The sequence below is a fragment of the Plecotus auritus genome, assembly GCF_963455305.1.
Source record: "Plecotus auritus genome assembly, chromosome: 5".
NCBI lineage: Eukaryota > Metazoa > Chordata > Mammalia > Chiroptera > Vespertilionidae > Plecotus > Plecotus auritus.
Window position 1 is genome coordinate 36,789,163 of NC_137776.1, and position 20,284 is coordinate 36,809,446.

At 46.3% G+C, this 20,284-nt stretch overlaps 1 protein-coding gene across 32 annotated transcripts in view; it reads left to right on the forward strand.

Moving 5' to 3' along the window:
* Window positions 1–19,775, forward strand: part of LRRFIP1 (LRR binding FLII interacting protein 1) — a 121,493-nt gene extending 101,718 nt beyond the window's left edge. For 17 of the 32 annotated variants that reach the window (XM_080670395.1, XM_080670409.1, XM_080670412.1 and 14 more), the window contains 8 exons: window positions 671–763; window positions 2,274–2,366; window positions 3,944–4,085; window positions 14,234–14,283; window positions 15,711–15,828; window positions 16,479–16,558; window positions 17,633–17,737; window positions 18,923–19,773. In XM_080670395.1, coding sequence (XP_080526521.1) covers window positions 671–763; window positions 2,274–2,366; window positions 3,944–4,085; window positions 14,234–14,283; window positions 15,711–15,828; window positions 16,479–16,558; window positions 17,633–17,737; window positions 18,923–19,033 — 792 coding nt within the window. In that variant the 3' untranslated portion in view covers window positions 19,034–19,773. Of the gene's footprint in view, window positions 1–670; window positions 764–2,273; window positions 2,367–3,943; window positions 4,086–6,310; window positions 9,548–14,233; window positions 14,284–15,710; window positions 15,829–16,478; window positions 16,559–17,632; window positions 17,738–18,922 lie in introns of those variants that run through there. The other 15 variants (XM_080670418.1, XM_080670400.1, XM_080670415.1 and 12 more) reach the window with 4 other exon arrangements.
* Window positions 19,776–20,284: the final 509 nt, after the last annotated feature.

The window sequence follows — 20,284 nt, forward strand, 5'->3', positions numbered from 1 at the left end:
GTGGGTTCTCTCCTGGAGCCTCCAGAAAAGAACCCAGGCCTGTCCACCCCGTGGCCTCAGCCTGTAAGACTCATTTTGGACTTCTGAGCTGCAGCACTGTTAGAATACATTTTTAATATATTTTGTATTGTTTTCAGAGAGGAAGGGAGAGGGAGAGAGAGAGAGAAACATCCATGATGAGAGAGCATCATTGATTGGCTGCCTCCTGCACTCCCCCTACTGGGAATAGAGCCAGCAACCCTGGCATGTGCCCTGACTGGGAATCGAACCGTGACCTCCTGGTTCATAGGCTGGCGCTAAACCACTGAGCCACGCTGTCCGGGCCATTTGTGTTATTTGAAGCCACTGAATTTGTGCTAATTTGTTACAGTGCCAATAGGAAACATACAGGATTGATATTTACTTTTTTAGTTTGATCAGAACTTTAGTGCCTCTCAGTAAGAAATTCCCCCAGACGGTTTCTTCCTGCGCTTTGGGACGCCGGGAGTAGAACCCGGAGCCCTGCTGGCCTTCGAGAATGAGCTCAGGGTTAGCGAGAAGCTGCCTCTGCATCCCTCTGTTTGCTGGCTCCTGGCAACTCTCCAACTCTCCTGCTCTCCGCAGGTCCACACTGGGATTACTTTCTGTTTAACCCTTTATCTGTCTCTTCCTCTCTGTTCCTGTTCTTCAGGAAATCCGACAGCTGCAGCAGAAACAGGCGAGTTATATCAGGGAGATTTCTGATCTTCAGGAGACGATAGAGTGGAAAGACAAAAAGATAGGGGTAGGGATCTCAAATCTTTGAAAATCTGTTCAAACAAGCTGTCTGCTTAGCAAATGTGTTGCTTTTAGGATCGTTGGTGTGCTTGGATGTGTATGCATGCAGCCCCACGTGATGCAAACTCAATCATGCAGCGAATACGAACTCGCCCAAATTGATAGTCACTCCAGGTTGGAAGTTGGCTTCCCACATGAACAGTCTCACTTTCTCAGCATGAGCCGGCTCTGCCTGCCCATCAAGCAGCCAGGGACTGACGGACAGAGACACTCCACGAAAGGGCACTCGGGCACTCTCGTGTGCACATATCCCCGCTCATCTTGGGGCTTTTTCTCAAGGGGTCTGAGGAAGCTGTAAGGTGGCAAGTGCTTGAAATCTCTCCAGAGAGTCCTCAGACCCTCTCCCTCCCCAAGAACAGAACAGGCAGCCCACCTGCCTGTAGGTGTGACGAGGGGGAAGGACGGGACCACTCACAGCACCTGCTGTGCTTCCTGGCAGTAGCTCCGGAACGTAGTGGCCTGTCACACCACATAGGTCTGGTGACGGTCCCCCGACACTAGAGCAAGTCATCAGAGCGTTGACAGTGTGACACCACACTTGTCTTCGCTCTGATACGCTCGTCCACGCGTACTCAGGGTTCTGTGCACGTGCACATGTGCACGCATGCCTGTGTTTGTTTGCTTCAGGACCGCTTTGTGTTTGTGCCAACAGTCGCTGAGAATCCAGGTAGAAAAATAGTCTCAATTGCTAAAATACAGGTGTCCCAAAAAATGTATATGCACTTTGAATGGTTATAAAATAAGTGTTTTTCAACATACAGTTCATTTTCAAAATTTAAAAGAATCTACAGAAATGAATAATATTCTTTATCAACTCCTGTTTTCAAACTGGTCCAGGCACTGCTGATAAGGCAAAGCAATGGAATTGCAAATGTCAAGAATCATTTCATTTGGTATTTGTGTGCCTTCAGTTCGTCGACTGCTGCCAGTTTGGTACCATAAACTTTATCATTAATGTATCCCCATTGAAAAAAAACGTCTAGTGTCACTTTAGGACCTATTTTCTTTGTTCAAAGCTTAGTCTGGCTTCACCCATTATTTCAAATCAGTTAAACCTGAAAATTAAGTGTTGTCAGCTGTTAAAGTGTGGGGGACACCTGATAGTTGTCACTGGGGATTCCCTCAGCATTTCCTCCTCTTCTGTATTTACGCCTCATTTAAAGGCCACTGGGCCTCTGATAGTTCTCTGACACGGCTGTGAAACCGGACTGAGCTAGAACACGATGCAGATGCATCCGTTTGGTGCCTCCATTCAGGAGCATGGGCAGTAGCGTTGCTTAGCTGCCTTAAACTGGAGGAGAGTTCGTTACTGGCATTTTGTTTGTATCTTTGAGCATGTGATATCTAACGTCCCGACTGTAGCGTTTTACAGAGTAGAAGCCTCTTCCTTACTCTGCTTTTGACATCACCTGCTTACCTGTATGAATTTCTCTTTCTTTGCTCCGCTGCACACTCAGGCCTTAGAGAGGCAGAAAGAGTTCTTTGATTCCATCAGGAGTGAACGAGATGATCTTAGAGAAGAAGTAGTCGTGCTGAAAGAGGAACTAAAGGTATGAAGCCCGAGAACAGCTAAAAGAGAAAGTCCCGGTGACCATGGCGAATGCTGGGATTCTCAGGAAGGAATGTGTGTGTGTTTGCCGGCATTCATTCCTTTTATGTCATTGATTTTCGTTCTGTTAACCAATGCAAATCTGAGGTTAACTGACACCAAAGAGACGTGTAAAGCGAGTCCAGGTTCTGTGGGGTCTGCCCAAGGCCAGATGTTCACAAGCATATCTGAGCTCGAAAGCAACTCTGGTTTCCAGGAACTTTTTTATATGCTGTCTCAGTACTTCCCATGCTCATTAATAAATTCTCCAGGGCCCTACCTGAAGTTAGAGGGTGCATTTGTTTGTCATATCAAAGGCTCAACTGTAGGGACTTCTCTAGCTGAACATAGTGTGGGCTAGGCTCATGCCATTTATACTTTGAGGCCCATTGGCTTGCAGGAAAGTCATGTTCCATATGGGCTGTATCCAGGGGTCTTCAGCTGCTGGCCAGACACCGAATAAAAACATCCAGCATGCTGCAGCAGTGGGGGTCAGAGCTCTGGATGGGCTGTGAATGCTGGAGGGGACAGTGTTGAGGCAGGGCACGGCCATGGGCTAATTCTCGCATTGTCAAAGGAGACATGTCAGTGTGGCTGCTATATCCAAGGCTCAAGGCCAGAGCAGTGAACCAGGGCTTGAGCTCAGGTTCAGCAGGCGGTTCCACTAGGTCTGTGAGTGTAGTGTTGGGGATCCCTCCCAGGACACGAGGGAGCTAGGGCAGCAGAGAGGGGGGGTGGTCATCCATGGTCAAGGGAGATCCTGGAGTCGTGAGGCACAGCTGACTTTAAAGTGTTTCACTATGGAGTGAGCGGGAGTTAAGTTTCTTTTTGTTTATCGATTTTAAAGAGAGGGAGGGAGAGAGAGAGAGAGAGGACAGCAAGAGAGAAACATTGATCGGTTGCCTCCTGTACCATCTCACAACAAACCTGCAACCTGGGAATCAAACCCTGCACCGTGTGTGTGTGTGTGTGTGTGTGTGTGTGTGTGTGTGTGTGTGTGCGCGCACGCGCGCGCGCGCGCGCGCTCAGGACAACACTCCAACCAACCGAGCCACACCGGCCACGGCGAGTTAATTTCTTTTAATATGCCAAACATTCTAGCCACTTCCTAATTCCTTCCTTAAATGTCATCACTCCTTTCAGAACATGTACTCATTTCTTTCTTTTTCTCTGTATCTCTTTGTAAAGAATCCAATCAGGCTTTTAAAAGTCAGGTTCACCTTACCATGACTTGCTCGATGCTTCCTGTGGTGGCAGCCTGCAGGCGTCGCCTCCAGTTTAAAAGGGCTCCCGCTGAAAGCGCCTGGTCACCACACATCAGGACATGGGCGGGGGCCTGCGGAAGGACCAGCCCTTGCAGGAGAGTCCGGATCTGTGTGTTGATAGAATAGCCATGAGGGTGGTGCCCAGCTCTTCTTGACTCTCTGGAATTTTCCTCGACTTCAGGAAAAATAGCTTCTTCTGAAATTATTATTAATAAAGTAGAGTTTAAGCTCACATCACTCAGTGAGTATTACGACAAGCCTGTTTTTGTTCCAGAAACATGGAATAATCCTAAATTCAGAAACAGCTACCAATGGAGAGACTTCAGACACCCTAAATAACGTTGGATACCCAGGTCCTACCAAGATGACAAAAGAAGAGTTGAATGCCCTCAAGGCGACGGGGGAGGGGACCCTAGGTAAGTCCTTGTTTTCCTGTGGCTCCTGTCACCTCCAGGCAGCATTGGCTCACCCTCACTGCATTGTCAGGGTCGAAGCAGTCATCACTGCCCATTAACAGTCACACCGCATGCCACCTGTCCTGTCTCGTCTTGGAGTTCCTTGCGCACGATGTGATCACCCACGCGTGTTGTCTGGCGTGCACCTCTGATCAGTGCTCCCCATCCATGGCTGGGGATACATTTCTCTTGCTTCTCAGAGCTGCCTCATGAGACTGTGATCGCAAGGAAAATAGTGTCAAAATTAAGTGACAGTTTTGATAGTGCTACTTGGCTTTCCTCAGATATATGCCAAGGGTGGCTTTTTAACTTACTCTCTTACAGAATTGTCCAAAGGGGAAAATAGCAGAGGCTGTAAATCAAGTTAGTCAACCATTTTTGCAAGCCAACATGGCACATTCTATGAGATGCTCTGAGGGGATAAGGTGTCTGTGGACAACAAGTGGAGGCTGTGACAGAGGACATCTTGGTTGCCATTCTCAGTGTAGCACTTGAGAGGGACAGACAGCCCTGGTGGAGAGGGAGAGGGACAGGGGCCCTGGTGGCCAGGATAGGTGTTCTTTAACAGTGAGAAATGGATATATTTGCCCCTTTGTCAGAGGTGACGTTTCCATGTATGTCACATTTTTGCTTCTGAAAGAATATAAGCTGGGATTCCAGTAGGCTATAGGAATATCTGAAAGGCTCACCGATTAATATTTGTCATAATAATTGGCCTGGGGATAATGCTTCAGAATCATGTGGGGCCTGAAGCTGCCACCGCATGTGGGGCCTCACTGGTCACCTGAGTGTCCCAGGTTTAGAGTGCGGCCAGAGTGGGGTCAGGCCGTGACTGTTGTTTCCATTCGGAACCTTTCATCTTACTCCTTTTATTTATGGAAATGCAGAACCCTCAGGGCTTGCTTCCCAGGGGGTGCCTCACTATATGACACTGAAGGAATACACAGCTCTTTTAATTGTGTAAAGGTTGTTAAAAGAACGTAAGTTGGTTAATGTCCACCATACCTTTGTACTAGCTAGCTGAGCAGTTAGGAATTTGATCATGCTGCTCTTGTTCAAATACACATTTTGCAAGTCTTGGATAATCATTGTGAAACAGACACTTAAAGAACCAGAAATACCAGTTTTATAAGTGTCTCCAAAAGTTCTTTAATCACTATCAGTAAAGAATTGTGGGCACTTCCCAATATATACGTCTGTTTTCAACTTATATACATATAAGGTTTCATTAATATAAAATGTACATTATAAAACAAGCACTGATAGAAATCTTCAAAGGGTGAAGCAAAACTAACCCTAAACACAAGTCCTACTACTTTCCCCATTTTCCCTGAGTCAGCGCACCCTCCGTGGAGACAGCTGGGTCATGAAATTGTCAAGCTTTGACCTTCAATGACATGGTATCTTATATGCTGTGGTTCTGTTTGTTTGAAGAATCCAAAATATAACTTCATTCCAAAGCAGTGACATGTTTGTTAATGGATAATTTTTAATTGATGAGTCACTTATTATTTAGCTAAGTGGTCATCTTAATGTAAGAGTTTGCCTCCCACTGGGACTCCCTGTCCCTTAGGGAACAGGGCAAAGGTGTTTAGGGCATAGGCCACTTTCTCAGGAGACAGCGGTTAGGTGGAGGAGAGTGGGTTTCTTTTTACCTTGTCTGAGCTATTGCAAAAGTATCTTCCTCAAGATTGACCTTGAGGCTGAGTTTTTAAGACAAACAGAATGTGCCTTTTAAAATTGATTGGAAGCTGCCTTTAGGGCCGTGGGATCCACAGTGCAGTTTGAGAGCTGACAATGTGTGAGTTGTCAGACGTGCATTTGGGAATGAGCATGGGGAACACCAGCCTGAAGTCCTTAAAACCCATCATTTTGGATTGTTCGGCTGCCTGATCCAGAGCTCTTTCTAGTTGTTAAAACTTAACTTCACCTTTGAAAATCAGTTCACACAAGAGGGCACCAGCAGCCACTCGCCGTGAGGTGGTGGCATGGCCTTGGCTGGTGGCTGTGGGCGGGTGCGGTGGCTGCTTCGTGGCACAGAGCTGGTGGGCTTCTGTTCCGGGTGACTCTGTACTGACTCTCTCGAGGAGTGGGGCTGGGTGGGGATGAGAACTTGTGTTTACCTTGTCATGTATATTAAGTGGTCACATCATGGGGTCCCTTCAATTTTCTCAATGGTCTTTTAGGAAAAGCCACTGCAGTGGAGGTGAAAAATGAAATTGTGGAGAATGTGGGGAAAAGAGAAATCTTGCAAAATACTGAGCAGGAACAGCACAAAGAGGACCCCGTAGAGGATTGTGTGGACACTGAGGTCTTGCCTCCTGGTGACAGTGCCGAGGACCGGAAAACCTCTGAAGACAGTGCCCCCTCCCTAGGAACATTAGCTACAAGTGAGGGACAGGTTCAAAGCCCAGGGCTAGAGAGCACATCCTTCCTTGAACATGTAGAGCAGGTTGAGTCCAGGGAGCTCACAAGCACCCCAGAAGCTAGGACTGGGGCTCCCCTTGAGCGGTCTAAGAGCTCAAGTGAACCAGATGGTGAAACCCCGGGTCCTGCGATTGGGCAGGGCAGCCGAAATGCCTTGGATATCAAAAACCAAAGTGAAGAAGCTGCAGAAAAACAGGAACAAGAAGGGCAAGATTTGCAAACCAGTTTGGGAGAGGTTAGCACAAAACCACACCAGGAACCTGCTCCTGTGCAAATACCTGAAGCTGAAAAGGTGAGCAGCTCCCAGGGTGCAGTGGAGGCAGGGCTGGCTGGATTGGAGGAGCAAGCGGGCTCAGTGGCCTCACGTCCTCCAAGGAATAGCAGTGACACCGTGAGTCACGACACATGTGCGGTTGATGTCCCCAAGGAGTTGGGCCCAAGGTTAGAGAAAGAGCTCACCAACCAGGAAGGGGCTGAACCCAGGAAAGTCCCAGTTCTGAGCACGGGAGCAGGGGTGGAGCACAGTGAGGAAGAGGATGAGGGGAGGGGGTTCCTGAGTGAGAAACCAGTCCAGACAGAAGTCCCGGCCAGTCCCTCTTCTCCAGCAGCCAGTGCTCAGGAGGCAGCAGGTGCACATACAGTAAAGGCCAAGAGAGAACCCAGTGAAGAAAAGAACGACCCGCAGGGAGAGGAATTGGATTCATCCCAAAAGAAGACGAAAAACAAGAAAAAGAAAAACAAGAAGAAAAAGTCACCGGCACCTGTAGAAACCCCTCAGGATGTTAAGAAAGAGTTAACATTTGAGAGCCCAGATCTAAGTGAAGTTAAGGAAGAAAAGCAGGTAAAATCTCCTGATGAAAAATCAGGTATGGAAACACAAAATGAGGTCACTGGAAATCACAAACGGAACATTGTGGCCGGCAGCAGTGAAAACCTGGGCTTTCCAGAAGACCCTAAGATGGAGTTGGTTGGAAAACTGAACCATGAAGATGGTGATGTCAACACCGAGGTGGGGAAAGGAAGAGCTGATGGAGAACCGTTACTGTTTGAAGGTGATACCATTCAGGCCTCAGGCTCCAGAGCCAGTGCTGAGGGGTCAGAGGAAGGAGCTGTAAAAGCTAACGCTGAAGGGGCTGGTGCTGCTCCCAGCCGTCCCCCAGAGAATGAAGAGGTGCCTGGCAGTGCCCGGCTCGGAAATGAAAGTCCCTCCGAGGACATTAATGCTGCCTCTCAAACAGAAGGCACAGAGGGCTGTGTGATGTCGGAGTGTCCAAGCCAGGGAGTCAGAAAGGTTTTAGGTAGCATTAGTCTAGAAAACGATGACTCAGCACCAGCAAGAGAGTCAGGGGACTCCCATTCAGAGAGCAAAGAAGAGACGAGGGGCAGAAGCGAGAAGGACAAAAGCAAAGAAGACTGCGCGTTGTCATAGGTTGAGGCTTGCTTGTCAGGCAGAGTCAGAGAGGGGCCAGGACGGCACAGTGAGTCCAAGCAACAGACTCTTGTCCGTTACCTCCGCTGGTGAAATGTTCTAGATGGAGGTAGACATGTATGACAATCTGCCACCATGTTATCTACTACTCTAAGTTACAGACTGTTACTTGTAGATTTATATTTTATTAGGGTTATCACCCAGATTAGAAAGAAAGACACATTTGTTATCATGTAAGTTTTAACTGAGAGCATTCCAGTAGTATCAAACAATAACATACACTGTTTATATTTCTGCTTATAATCAAAATAAACATAGTTCATGCCTGCCTTAGGCTGATATGAATGTGGATATTCTTGACCAAATATATCAGCATCTAATTGAAACGACCAGATAGCATTCTAGGATTCCTACATCATGAGTAAATTAATTTGTCTCATTCAAATATATGTGCTTTCATATTTGCTTTTGATATGTACATGATAACCTTCATGGTATTTTATTTAAAAAGGATATAAACGGCCAAACATCATGTAGGTCCCTGAGTGATAAGATTTGCACCTTAGGACAATAGCTCATCATTTTAGGGATAATGAACATCTTAAAGTCCTGGGAGTTCTTATTTGCCTTTACCTCATCTAAGGATTTTATCTCAGCTAATGCTTTGGAGTTCATTGTTCATGATACCTGAGTTTATTTTATAGATTTTTTTTCTCTTTTTTTAAAAAAAATTTAATACATTTTAATTAAAGAAATTAAGTGGGAGGGAGGGATGGAGGGGGAGAGAGAGAGAGAGAAACATCGATGTGAAAGAGACACATTGATTGGTTGCCTCCCACACACGCCCTGACCAGGGTGGGGGATCAAACTTGCAACCCAGGTACGTGCCCTTGACTAGTAATCGAACCTGCACCCTTTCGTGCGATGGCTGACATTCTAACCATTGAGCAACACTGGCCAGGGCTTATTTTATAGATTTTGACTTCACTTCATGCCAATTATGTATCCAAGTCATTTTACACAAAGATTTTTAAAAGTATTTTCTGGAAGAGACGTATGTTGAAATTGCATTTTCTATACAATATTAGGGTGGGGAGAATCATTTCTAAAATTTTTTAACCTTAAAATTACTTCTTTTTCTGTTTGTCTAATCATTATTCAGAAGACCAATAGAAAAGAGTACTGTTCTTCAGCAAACTGCTAATTAGACTATGACAGGATATTTTCAATAGCTGAATCACTTTTGGTATTTTGGTATAAATGTTTGCATTTGTTGTGTCTCCGTATAGTCTTATTGGAAAATTCTTGTTCTGGTCTTCCTGAACAAAATATGTATTTCCTATATAAAAGAGAATTTTTAAAAATAGTTGTAACATGAAATTGAAACATAATTGTAAGATATTAAAACCACAAGGGAATGAACATTATGAATGCTGTTAACACTTTATGAGAGTCTATGACTTCATCGTACTGTTACAAGATATATTTGAGTGCAAAAAAGACCAAAGCCTCAATAAAATGTGAGGCAAACTTGTTATATATTTGAAATAAAGACATTTTTCTAGTTTTACAAGCCTGTGGTTCCACTCTTTTGGCTCCTTGGATTCTGACATTGGCTGCTATTGTACCTAATTCACCTGTGAGGTTGTGCCCACTTCCAAGTTACTGATTCCCTGTCAGGGTCCCACTGAGCACCCTTTGTCAGTAAGGACTGAACTTCTCTCCCGGCATCTAGCGTCTCAGCTCTCCCTATGACGGGCACACATCTGCAGCTGGCCCTCCTCCCTCTCAGTAGCTCGTCGCGGCAGCACTGTGTCTTTTTGGTTTTGCAAAGCGCCACATCCACCCTGGTGCTCTATAAATAAGAACCAACAATCAATACCCACTGGCCCTGCAGCCATCAGGGACCCCAGCCCTGAGCGCCCAGTGCCACCCTGGCCCGGACCGGCCACAAGACAGGGGCAGAGGATCTCAGCTTCTAGACGGGCTGAAGTTGCATCATCTGGGGAGGACCACGGAGATCTTCCCTGCAGCCTCGCCTGGGAGCTGTGGCTCTGAGGAGAAAGATCTCCATTCCTTGGGCCAGGACTTAGCGCGCTTTGAAGAGTGTGGTGAGAACGGCAGGTAAAGGTTGACTTTCTGCATGGGTCCTGAGTGGAGGGTGATGGGGCTGCCAGAAGCCCACGGGTGCCTCTGAACAGAAAAGCCTGAGCTTGCTGGGGAATCAAGTCCAAGGGCGGCAGAGGAGTTGAGAGGGTTTTAGCTGAGGTCTCCAACTTCGGCAAAGCTGCTTTCACACTGGAATGCACATTGGGAAGCGGCCTCCCTCTCCGAGGCCTCTGGGGCCGAACTCACTAAGTGTGACATCGTTGAGCCACATTACGCTCTTTCCTCCCTCACCCAGGTTATCCAACAGCACACCTACGGACACTAGGGTAAACTTCCCATCCGTCCAGCCAGCCAGCAGTCTCCCTTATTCACATGTTTCCTGAGTAAACGTTGTTCATCACTTCATATAGGAAAGGCCCTGTGCAGTGAACAAGCAGATAGGACCCAGCTCCGAGTGGCAGTGGACCGCTGAGAATTAGGACAGAAGCACCAAAGACGAGAAGGACTCTGAAGAGCCAAACCATTTCCTGGTCACCTGAGTCTTCATTGTGAGCATCAGTTCCTCTGCTCCAAGTGTGAGATGACCGTGTAGCCCAGCACAGTAACTGATGCTCACAACGGAGGCCCTTAAATGATGAAGGAAGGGTTACCTTAGGTCTGTTAGGTTTAGCAAGGCACGGGGTATTCCCAGCAACCTGGGAACATTTCAGTGTCGAAAGATTCAGACTCGGAAAAGAATCCAGGCACATCCTGCCAAGCACATCCCCAGGGGACCCTAGACCACAGAGGTTCCACCATAGCACAGAGCAGAGGGGCACATTGATCACATCGAAAAGCTGGGATATTTCTTGGCCCGAAGCAGAATGTAGCTACTGTATGTAGAAGTAAATCTTCCTTCAAAAGTGTCAGTATGGGTGCATGTAAAGAAAAGGGAACGGTACTGAGATTTGAATTATAGGTTGCAATTTTATAATATATGAAGGTTGGGAAGTAGTAAAGGTTGTGAGAGGTTTTAGGAATGAGATGGATTGCATTGACTACTTTCTATAATGTTAGTATTTCCAGTTAATGACCTGGTCATTTACATTCCCACTGTCACGAGGACCTGGAATGCTCTTTCTTGGGGGTTAGTTTGGGATTTCTGTTTTCTGTCAACAGACTCCTGCCCCAGGAGAGCACCTTACCTAGCATGCCACCGTGAATGCCCCAGTAAGATTTACTCCAAGTATCCAGGCTCCAGAAGGAAAAAAGGGGTGTGTGTGTGTGTGTGTGTGTGTGTGTGTGTGTGTGTTCATGTGTGTTTGCTTGTTCAGTGTGATGATCATACATAGGGAAAACTTTGTCTTTCAGGAGAAAAACCCTTCCTTTCTTTCCCTTTCACCCTGTCCACTGTCCCTCTTACATCAAAGACTTAACATTTTTCCAGCTGTGAATGGCTTCTGCTGTTCAGTGGAACGGAAGCCAGTGGGGCTGGTGTGGACAGTTCCCATCTGTGTGGACCTCCTGGGCTCTGTAAACAGGAGAAAAAAGAATCGTCCTTAGCCACCTGTTTGCCTTTGACAGTAAGGAGGAAGTGTTGTCCTGGCCTGGGGGCCTGGCCCAGGGAGGACGAAACAGACCCTGTGAAACTGACCATATGATCAAGCTCGGGCCTGTGAGGAGGGAGTGGGGAAAGCAGGCACGTAGTGGTTTCTTGAGAGACCGCAGTCAGCACCAGAAAGAGTGACTCCTTGGTGATGTGGCTATGACTGGTTGTGGACCTTGCTGTGCCCCAGGCGAGTGGGGTGACAATGTGAGGCCACAGGAACAAGAAGGTCTTGGAGAATGCCGATGCTCGTTCGGCTGCCCAGACACTGGCTCTAAGGCAGGGGTGGGCAAACTTTTTGGGTTCTTAAACTGGACCGGAGGGCCGGAACAAAAGCATGGATGGAGTGTTTGTGTGAACTAATATAAATTCAAAGTAAAGGAGCGGAGGGGAGAGCATGAGAACCCTCCGCTCTTTCGGCTCCGCGGGCCGTAGTTTGCCCACGGCTGCTCTAAGGCCTTAATTAGCTTTTTGTTTCTCAAATGCATACCAGAAAAGTTGTTGGAATTTAGTATAAAAACCAGATTTTTAGAAGTGTAATCCTTACCAGTATTACTAAAATACTTTTAATGGCCACTCATTTTAACTTCCCACTATGAAAGAAAACCCTACATTTGAGTCATTGTGACTTCAAATTCCTCATGCCTTGTTTCTGAAAACTGCAAGTCCAAGGTCTGTAAATGGATATTTGTTTGAAAGTCGGGTGTTAGACAGCAATGATGAGCAGTGCTATTAGGGTAGTAATAGGTTTGCAATATTCTTGTTAAGAATTACATTAAACATACCAGTGATGTAACACCATTCACTCAACAATTTAGATTGTTGGTTTTTAAAGCTATTTTAAAAAGTACTCATTTCCTTCAAATCAAATAATTTTGCTTTTTCTTGTTTCCATTATCTTAAAACTATTTCATTTTCACCTTAATTCTGCTTTAAAATTTCTCTTTCTTAAAAATTCCACATCTCCCTATTTTTCATATTCTCATCATGAGACTTAAGGTTAGAGGATCCTTATTTTTTTTCCTAAGATTATTGTTACAATTTAACATTTGTTTTTTACTTGCTAGCTAAGGTATTTGAAGTCTCCTAATAGAAAAATAATAAACTTGTATAATATATGAGCTTTAAGACCACTTTCTGACATATCCAGAGTTTCTTATGATTCCCGGGATTTTGTACATAGGAATATAAAATAGATACGATAAAATGAAAAGTGATATTGAATAGCAGATCTGGGTTTATAACTATAAAATTTTTTTTCAGTGTTGGGTGGGTTTATAGAAGGAAAAGAATGGATCATCCCTCAGAAGCTATTTGACTGTGGGTAAATCAAAATGGAGTTCAAAAGGATCATGAAATTATCTTGTACTTAACGTTTTCTGGATTTGTTTATTTTGTTACTGTACCTTCCAAAATAACAACTTGGGGTGTTTGGACAAACAATTAGAGTGAGCATGTAACTTGGGTTAGAGTGTGGCTACATGACTTTTTAAAAGAAAACAAAGGTGCATTTTATATTCATTGTTTCCATTTCATGTGGCTGATCAAAAGCAGGCAGTGTGAGAACGCTGGTCCCTCGGGTACAGGATGCTCCAGCCGCGAGTCTAGGCCCAGCTCTGAGGTCTGAGTTTAGGTTTGGAAAAGCAGTGTCCTGATGCAGTTAGGGGCGAGGCCCTGAGGCTGGGCGGCAAGGCCTCGGAAAGTTGCTTAGTTGTTCTGGGCCTTGGGTCTTAGGACGGAATAACAGAGCCACCCACAGGGCTCCATGGGTGAGAGAGGCTGGTGGCCGTGCCTGGCACAGAGTGGGTGCACCACACACGAGCATCGCTCTCTCATCACGTCACACCAGCTCTCCTTGAGGCTGGTGTAGGATCTGGCCCAAACCCCCACACCCCCTGCAGGCTGTGGTTTTCCCCCTGCACTGAACACTGCATTCAGGGAGATATTTAGGGAGATTTCTGGGTGCTTATGTATATGCATCCTGATATATCTGGGGTGGGAGGAAGGACAGAAACCTAATTATTCCTGCGTTCTTCCTCAAAAGAATAAAAGTATTTGACAAGTGGGTTAGCACATATGTAGTCAGCAAACTATGATTCATAGTCATAGTCAAAACTCTGGCCTGGGTGAGCCTATGAGAGAAATACGTCTGGGGGTACACTCAGGAAGTGTGGGCTAATGAAAACGCCGGTGATGTGTCGTGGTGATGCTCAGTGTGTTTGTACCTTGCTAATGATGTTAAACCATGAAGCCTGTGAGATCTTGTGTTGCAGTGTGGTTTGGCCCTAGAGCCCTTGCATGCTAACCCCAAGTAGAAGATTAGCCCATTTGCATGCAGTCGGACGCTGACGAGACAAGCATGTGCTGGGAGGTTGACCACCTCAACCTCCTGAGGCTGAACTCCTCCCCCGTCCTGTGTGTGGCCTCATTCGCTGTGGTACGTGTTTAATACCTTCATCATCGGTTTCACTAACCTGAGTGCTCATTCTCCCGTGTAGCCATCTGCTGAAGGTGCAGTCCACAGAGCCCCCTAAACCTCTGTCTTTCTGATTTCTTCAGACATTAGGTTGAAAAAGCTTGTTGACGAACGGGAGTGCTTACTGGAACAGGTAACAACCTTTTCATTGCTTTACGAGTTGTCCAGTGGGGCGCCTGAAACAGGAACCTTCCCGTCCTTCCTGCTTGCTTTGTCAGGACCCCTAATGCATCGTGCTTGAAAATAACGATCAAGCCAGCTCGGGCTCTTGAGATTTTTATCCGTCTGAAGTCATAGGAGGTTTAGAGAGGAGGTCTCAGAGAGCCATGGCCATGTGCTGGGTTGGGGAGGCAGCACACAAATCACTGCCTAACATTACTCGTCTGGTGGGGACTCGGTTTCAGCACTTCTGTGCCTAGGAGGCTCCAGGTGGCCCTCCCTGGCTCCTTAGTGAATAAAGCAGAGCTTAATAGCACCCTGAATTGCTAACACTTAGACAGACATTTAAAGTACTAGAGGCCCAGTGCACGAAATTCATGCACTCGGGGTGGGGGGATTCCCTCAGCCTGGCCTGCGCCCTCTCTCAGTCCAGGAGCCCTCGGGGGATGTCCAACTGACAGCTTAGGCCTGCTTCCTACGGGGAGCGGGCCTAAGCCAGCAGTCGGACATCCTTAGCACTGCCATGGAGGCGGGAGAGGCTCCTGCCACCATCACTGTGCTCGCTAGCCATGAGCCTGGCTTCTGACTGAGCAGTGCTCCCCCTGTGGGAGCACACTGACCACCAGGGGACAGCTCCTGCATTGAGTGTCTGCCCCCGGGTGGTCAGTGCGCATCATAGCGACCAGTCGTTCCACCGTTCGGTCAATTTGCATATTAGCCTTTTATTATATAGGATTTTATGTACAATCTCCTCCTGAATTCAAGAGGAGATTGTACATAAAGATTGTCAGCCTTCAAATAACTTCTCACCAAGTTACAAAATAGTCCATGCCTGAAATTGTAAATATGATGGCATTTTCATTCATTATACTTAGTTTCTGAGAAGAGAACTAACTGGCAGAAGTTAGTTTATTTATTTGTGTTGGTTCCTTTATTAAAGAGGAGAGACTCCCTTTCTCCTCATGGATTGTAACCTTTTTCTGCATTTCTCTGAGGCTTATTTATGTAACCTCTGTCTCGTTGGCATCCATGTGAAATAGCTGCAAGGCAACATCCAGTTCATGGGTTTTCTCCTTTACCTGCTGCTTCCTTTGACAGGCTCTAGGCCAGGGGTGGGCAAACTTTTTGACTCGAGGGCCACAATGGGTTCTTAAACTGTACCGGAGGGCCGGAACAAAAGCATGGATGGAATGTTTGTGTGAACTAATATAAATTCAAAGTAAAGGAGCGGAGGGGTGAGCAAAAGAACCCTCTGCTCTTTCTGCTCCGCGGGCCAGATAGAACAGCCGAACGGGCCAGATATGGCCCGCGGGCCGTAGTTTGCCCACGGCTGCTCTAGGCTCAGCTTTTCTGTCTGATTGGAATAGAGGAATTAACATCCTTTCTCGGTGGATGTTTCAGATTAAGAAACTCAAAGGGCAGCTGGGAGAAAGACAGAAGAATGGCAAGCTAGACATGCTGCGCCCTGAGGACGCTGTCTTAGAGAACGGGACAGACGTGCACGTGATGGACCTACAAAGTAAATATCAACCCTTGTGCGGGGGTAACCACTCTGACGTGTGGGATGTTGGCGTGCTTGTTTGGGAGGGGAGAAACCGCAGTGGCAAGGAAAGCCCAGTGTTCCCCACACCCCCCCAGAAGCCCTGATTACAAAAGCAGAGACATTTCTCAGTAAGGTAGAACAGGACGGGCAGGTGGGCGAGGCAAGGATGTTTCTGTGTGAGCCTAAGAAGCAGAACAGGTGCCCCAAATCGTGCACAGCGAGGCCACCATAGGATGTGATGCAGGAAATCACTTACTGTGCTGGATACAGCCGCCTTTTGGCCTGCTGATTGCATGGAAAGTTGGAAGGAATTTTTCTATGCCAGTAAACTAGGAAGGGGCTTAAGGGGATACAATTAGGCCCAGTCTCTCCCCCCCTCTCTTCCCCCACCACTTCTTTGTCTTCTTCGCTCACAGGTGCACTCTCTCCTGGGCACTTTCCCAGCCTGGGTCCATGGAGAGAGAGTTCCCTCCTATCTCAGCTCAGGACGGCTGGGGGGCCACAGGCCAGGACTTAACACATTTATAAGGCAATGAGGACGTAAGGGCTTGATTCCCAGTAACTATTGTTTCAACATTTTAAAAGCCCAAGAGCTTAACAAATTTTCCTTCTTTTTCAACCTTTAGGGGATGCCAACAGACAGATCAGCGACCTCAAATTTAAACTTGCAAAATCTGAGCAAGAGATAACTGCACTAGAACAAAATGTACGTGCACGCTCCAGCAGTGACGGGTGCCTACACCGATGTGTGCAGACCTCGCCCCTGAAAGGCTGAGGACAAAAAGAAGCAGACATTTTTAGAACCAAAAATAAAGATCCTCAATGTATTTCCTACAAAGAGAGAACTTAGGGAAAAATAGGTCATTACTGGGATTTGAGTTGTGAAATCGATACTGACCCTTTGTAAAAGATGGTTTAGCTGCAGGATGTAACTAATGTAGCCAGGGAGGGTTGTTGTTTTTTTTCTTTAAAAATAATTTCTAAAAATAATTTAATTTTTTTTTTAAATGCTTCCTTCAGGGATGCCCTCTCGCCTGGCTCCTTTCTCTCTCCCAGTCGGGCCAGCTCTCTCTGGTCCCTCGATGTGAGCACTAATGCGTCTAGCATGTTGGGCAAGTTTGGGCGAGCTGCGTCCGAACCCAAGGGAGAGGTAACAGCAGGCACTCTTCCCCGCTCCATTGTGTACACGTGGGTGGAACTTTTTGGAGTTTTTATAGGGACAGAGTGAGGAGAGCACATGGAAAGTGATGAGTTTTATGAAGCGTGCTTTGATCTCAGCAGAATGGAAGCCTCCGGGAGGCGGTGCAATGCCACCCCGAACCCTCCTTCTCTCACTCCTGTCTCAGTTCTTGCCTTTTCTCCTCCTTCTCCTGCCTCCTCACCCCACTCCCTGGGAGAGATCAGACTGGAGCAGAGGGCCTGGTGGAGTCTTTGCTTCCCAGCCCTGTTCTGCTTGGACTGGCCTGTTTTCCTGCAGATTCATCCTGTAAAAGGGGACGATGGCAGCAGGGTATCAGCACTTATGGGAGCCATGCTTTTGGACTAGAGCCAGAGAAGAAATGAGTCCCTAATAGGGTCAGTCCTGGGTTGCTCAAAAATAAGAACAAATAGCTTGCTTGACTAGAACCTATTTAATAGTCAAGAAGGCTTGGTTGTAATTCTTTGCATGGTGTACTCTCCCGTTTTATTAAATTATATCCTTTGATCTCAAATGTAATAAAGCAATTGGAGAAAGAAAACAGGCCAATCCATTTTGCAGCTGGTTTTTCCTTCCTCTTAGGTAATAAGGTTAGAGAGTCAAGTATCACGTTATAAATCAGCTGCTGAAAATGCAGAAAAAATAGAAGATGAACTGAAGGCTGAAAAACGGAAACTCCAAAGAGAGGTAACGGCTCTGGGCTGTTTCTAAGAAAAGAATGGGTAGCAATATTCTAGTTGGGCGAGCAGAGAGAGGACTTACGTGGGATCAGCCACTGGGTTACTCACTGTCTCATCACGAGATTGGAGCTCAGTCTGATTTCCTACAGTTTCACTCTAATGTGTTATGTGTGGGTTGTTATTTATTCTGCTTGGGATGTGCGCATTTCTTGGCTGTTGAGTCTTTTCTCTCAATTTTGGAAATTTTTTAACCATAATCTCCTTATGTCATTCCCGATCCCTGGTCTCTCCACTTTCCCTCTGGGACTCCAGTAAGAGATCAGACCTTTTCATTGCAACCTCCCATGTACCCACTAAAGGCTGCCTCGTCTCCTTATCTCTCTCTGTTGCCTGCTACATAGTTTTTGCAGGGATCTCCCAGTTCACCCCCCTTTGTTTTTTCAGTGTGTTCATTCCTGACACTTTCCGGCTGTGTGGTCATGCATGCTCTTTCCTAATTGTGTCCTTACTCTTTAAAGATTCCATGCACAGCTGTTCTGTCTTGCACACCTGGCAACTGAAACCTGTTCAGTCTTTGGGAGTCTGATTCGTGCTTTTTTGCTTCTGCTGACTCCAGTGGTTTGTTCCTTCATGTGTTTGGTGAGGTTACACTGGATTTTAACTTGTAGGAACACTCCAGGCCTGACTTGGAATTTCCTGCAAAGAAAGCTTGTAAGGCAGTGGGGTTTAACCTGTCCCACGACCCGAACCCCGAGCCCCCATCTTTGAAGCAGAACCACAGATTGTTCCAGGCTCTGTGGCCCCCGCTCCCGGGCGTCACCGCTTGGCCTTGCGCATTCCTGCTTTGGTTTCTGCCTCCGGAAGCATTGCCCCTGGCTGCGCAGGGCTGCGGAGACCACTCTTCCAGCGGGCCTGGGTCAGCTCCAGTCTGTTTGCCTTTTGTGACACCATGATCCCCAAGTTTGTTCCATGTCTGGGGTCTAGTTGTTTCAGAGGAGAAAGTTGCTCATGAGGCCAGCATCCTGAGCCTATTTAAAATAAAAAACGTGCATTCATGCGCATGTGAGTATGGATATTGGGATCTCAGTGGGTCCAGATTAAACTGTGTTTCCGGTAGGACTGTGGTCTTGGTAATCCTGTTATGTTTGGAGGAAGCCAAAGCCTCAAAGTTGCCTCTCCTCCTTGTTCCCAGCTCCGCTCCGCACTGGACAAAACCGAAGAGCTGGAGGTGAGCAATGGCCACTTAGTGAAGCGTCTGGAAAAAATGAAAGCCAATAGGAGTGCGCTCTTATCCCAGCAGTAAGCGCCACCCCGTACCGGAGCCTGGCCGGGCATGGAGAGCATCGACACGCAGGCTTTTCTCTGTTCCTGTTCCTGTCTGGGAGCTGCTGTTTTTCCTGCTTCTGAGAGGACACCCGAGGACTCAGCCGCAGGAGCCCCAGCAGCCTCGATGTCTCCGTCTGCAGACCCGCAGATCCCTCCCCACCTGGGCACCACCCACAACCTGCAGGTCATTTGATAAGCACACTGGGCCCGTGGGGTCAATACCTGACGGCATGGCAGCCTCTTAATGCCATTTAAAATGGTCATCTGAGTAAAGATTAAAGTGGGACTTGAGTTTTCTTTTCATGTGTCTTGCTGAAAATAAGGGGAAATGTTACGGTTGAGACTTCCTTTCATGGCAGAATCTGCGATTGGAGCGGTTTCAGTAGTATCTCTTAGTCTACGCTTTTCACACACGAACACTGTGGAACCACAAGCCATTACCAAGCGAAACTCTTTCACTAGAAACAAGGGAGTGGTCTAGACGTAAAAGTGACCTTAAGAAGACTCTTTACAGGCAACAAATGAAGCTTTTCTAAGGGATTTTTGCATCCGTTCAATCACAAGAGTACTTTTTTCCAGGGAATTCGGCAATAGCTTACTGAAAATGATAGCTTTTCATTTGCATTATTTAATCCTTATATTTGGAATTGAAGTTGTTAACTTCTTTTAAAGAATGTACTATTAGAAAAATTAAAAAATGAAAGATTGAAAGACTTTAGATTGTGGCTTTTTTTTCCCATTGAGAAAGATATTTAACTATTTTATGTTAATTGTTCTGTATGTTTGAGCTCATCCTTTTTATTTTTTAAACATATCAATTCATTTTTCTTTCCCTATTTTAAAAAAAAAAGGTATATTCACAGTGAATAAGAATAGTGGGGGTGGGCATGGACTCCTCCAAGAATGTTAACACTAAAATTTTTTTAAATAAAAATTTAAAAAAAAGAATAGTGCACCTATAAGAATCAGTGTTCTTAGGATAAAAAGTAAACGGAAGAAGTCATAGACCAGAGTGGAGATAACTATGATATCTTCAAGGATGAAAGTAGAGAAAGTTTGGCTACTTGTTGATTTTTAGTGACTCTTTATATATGTTGTTTTTCAAACAAAGCTAGTTAAGTAGGACAGCTTGTCAGAATATTAGCAAGTACAAACCAAGAAATATATACCATCCAACTGTATCTAGTGTTGGCACTTGGAGAACGCTAGGTAGGGGACATGAACTGGG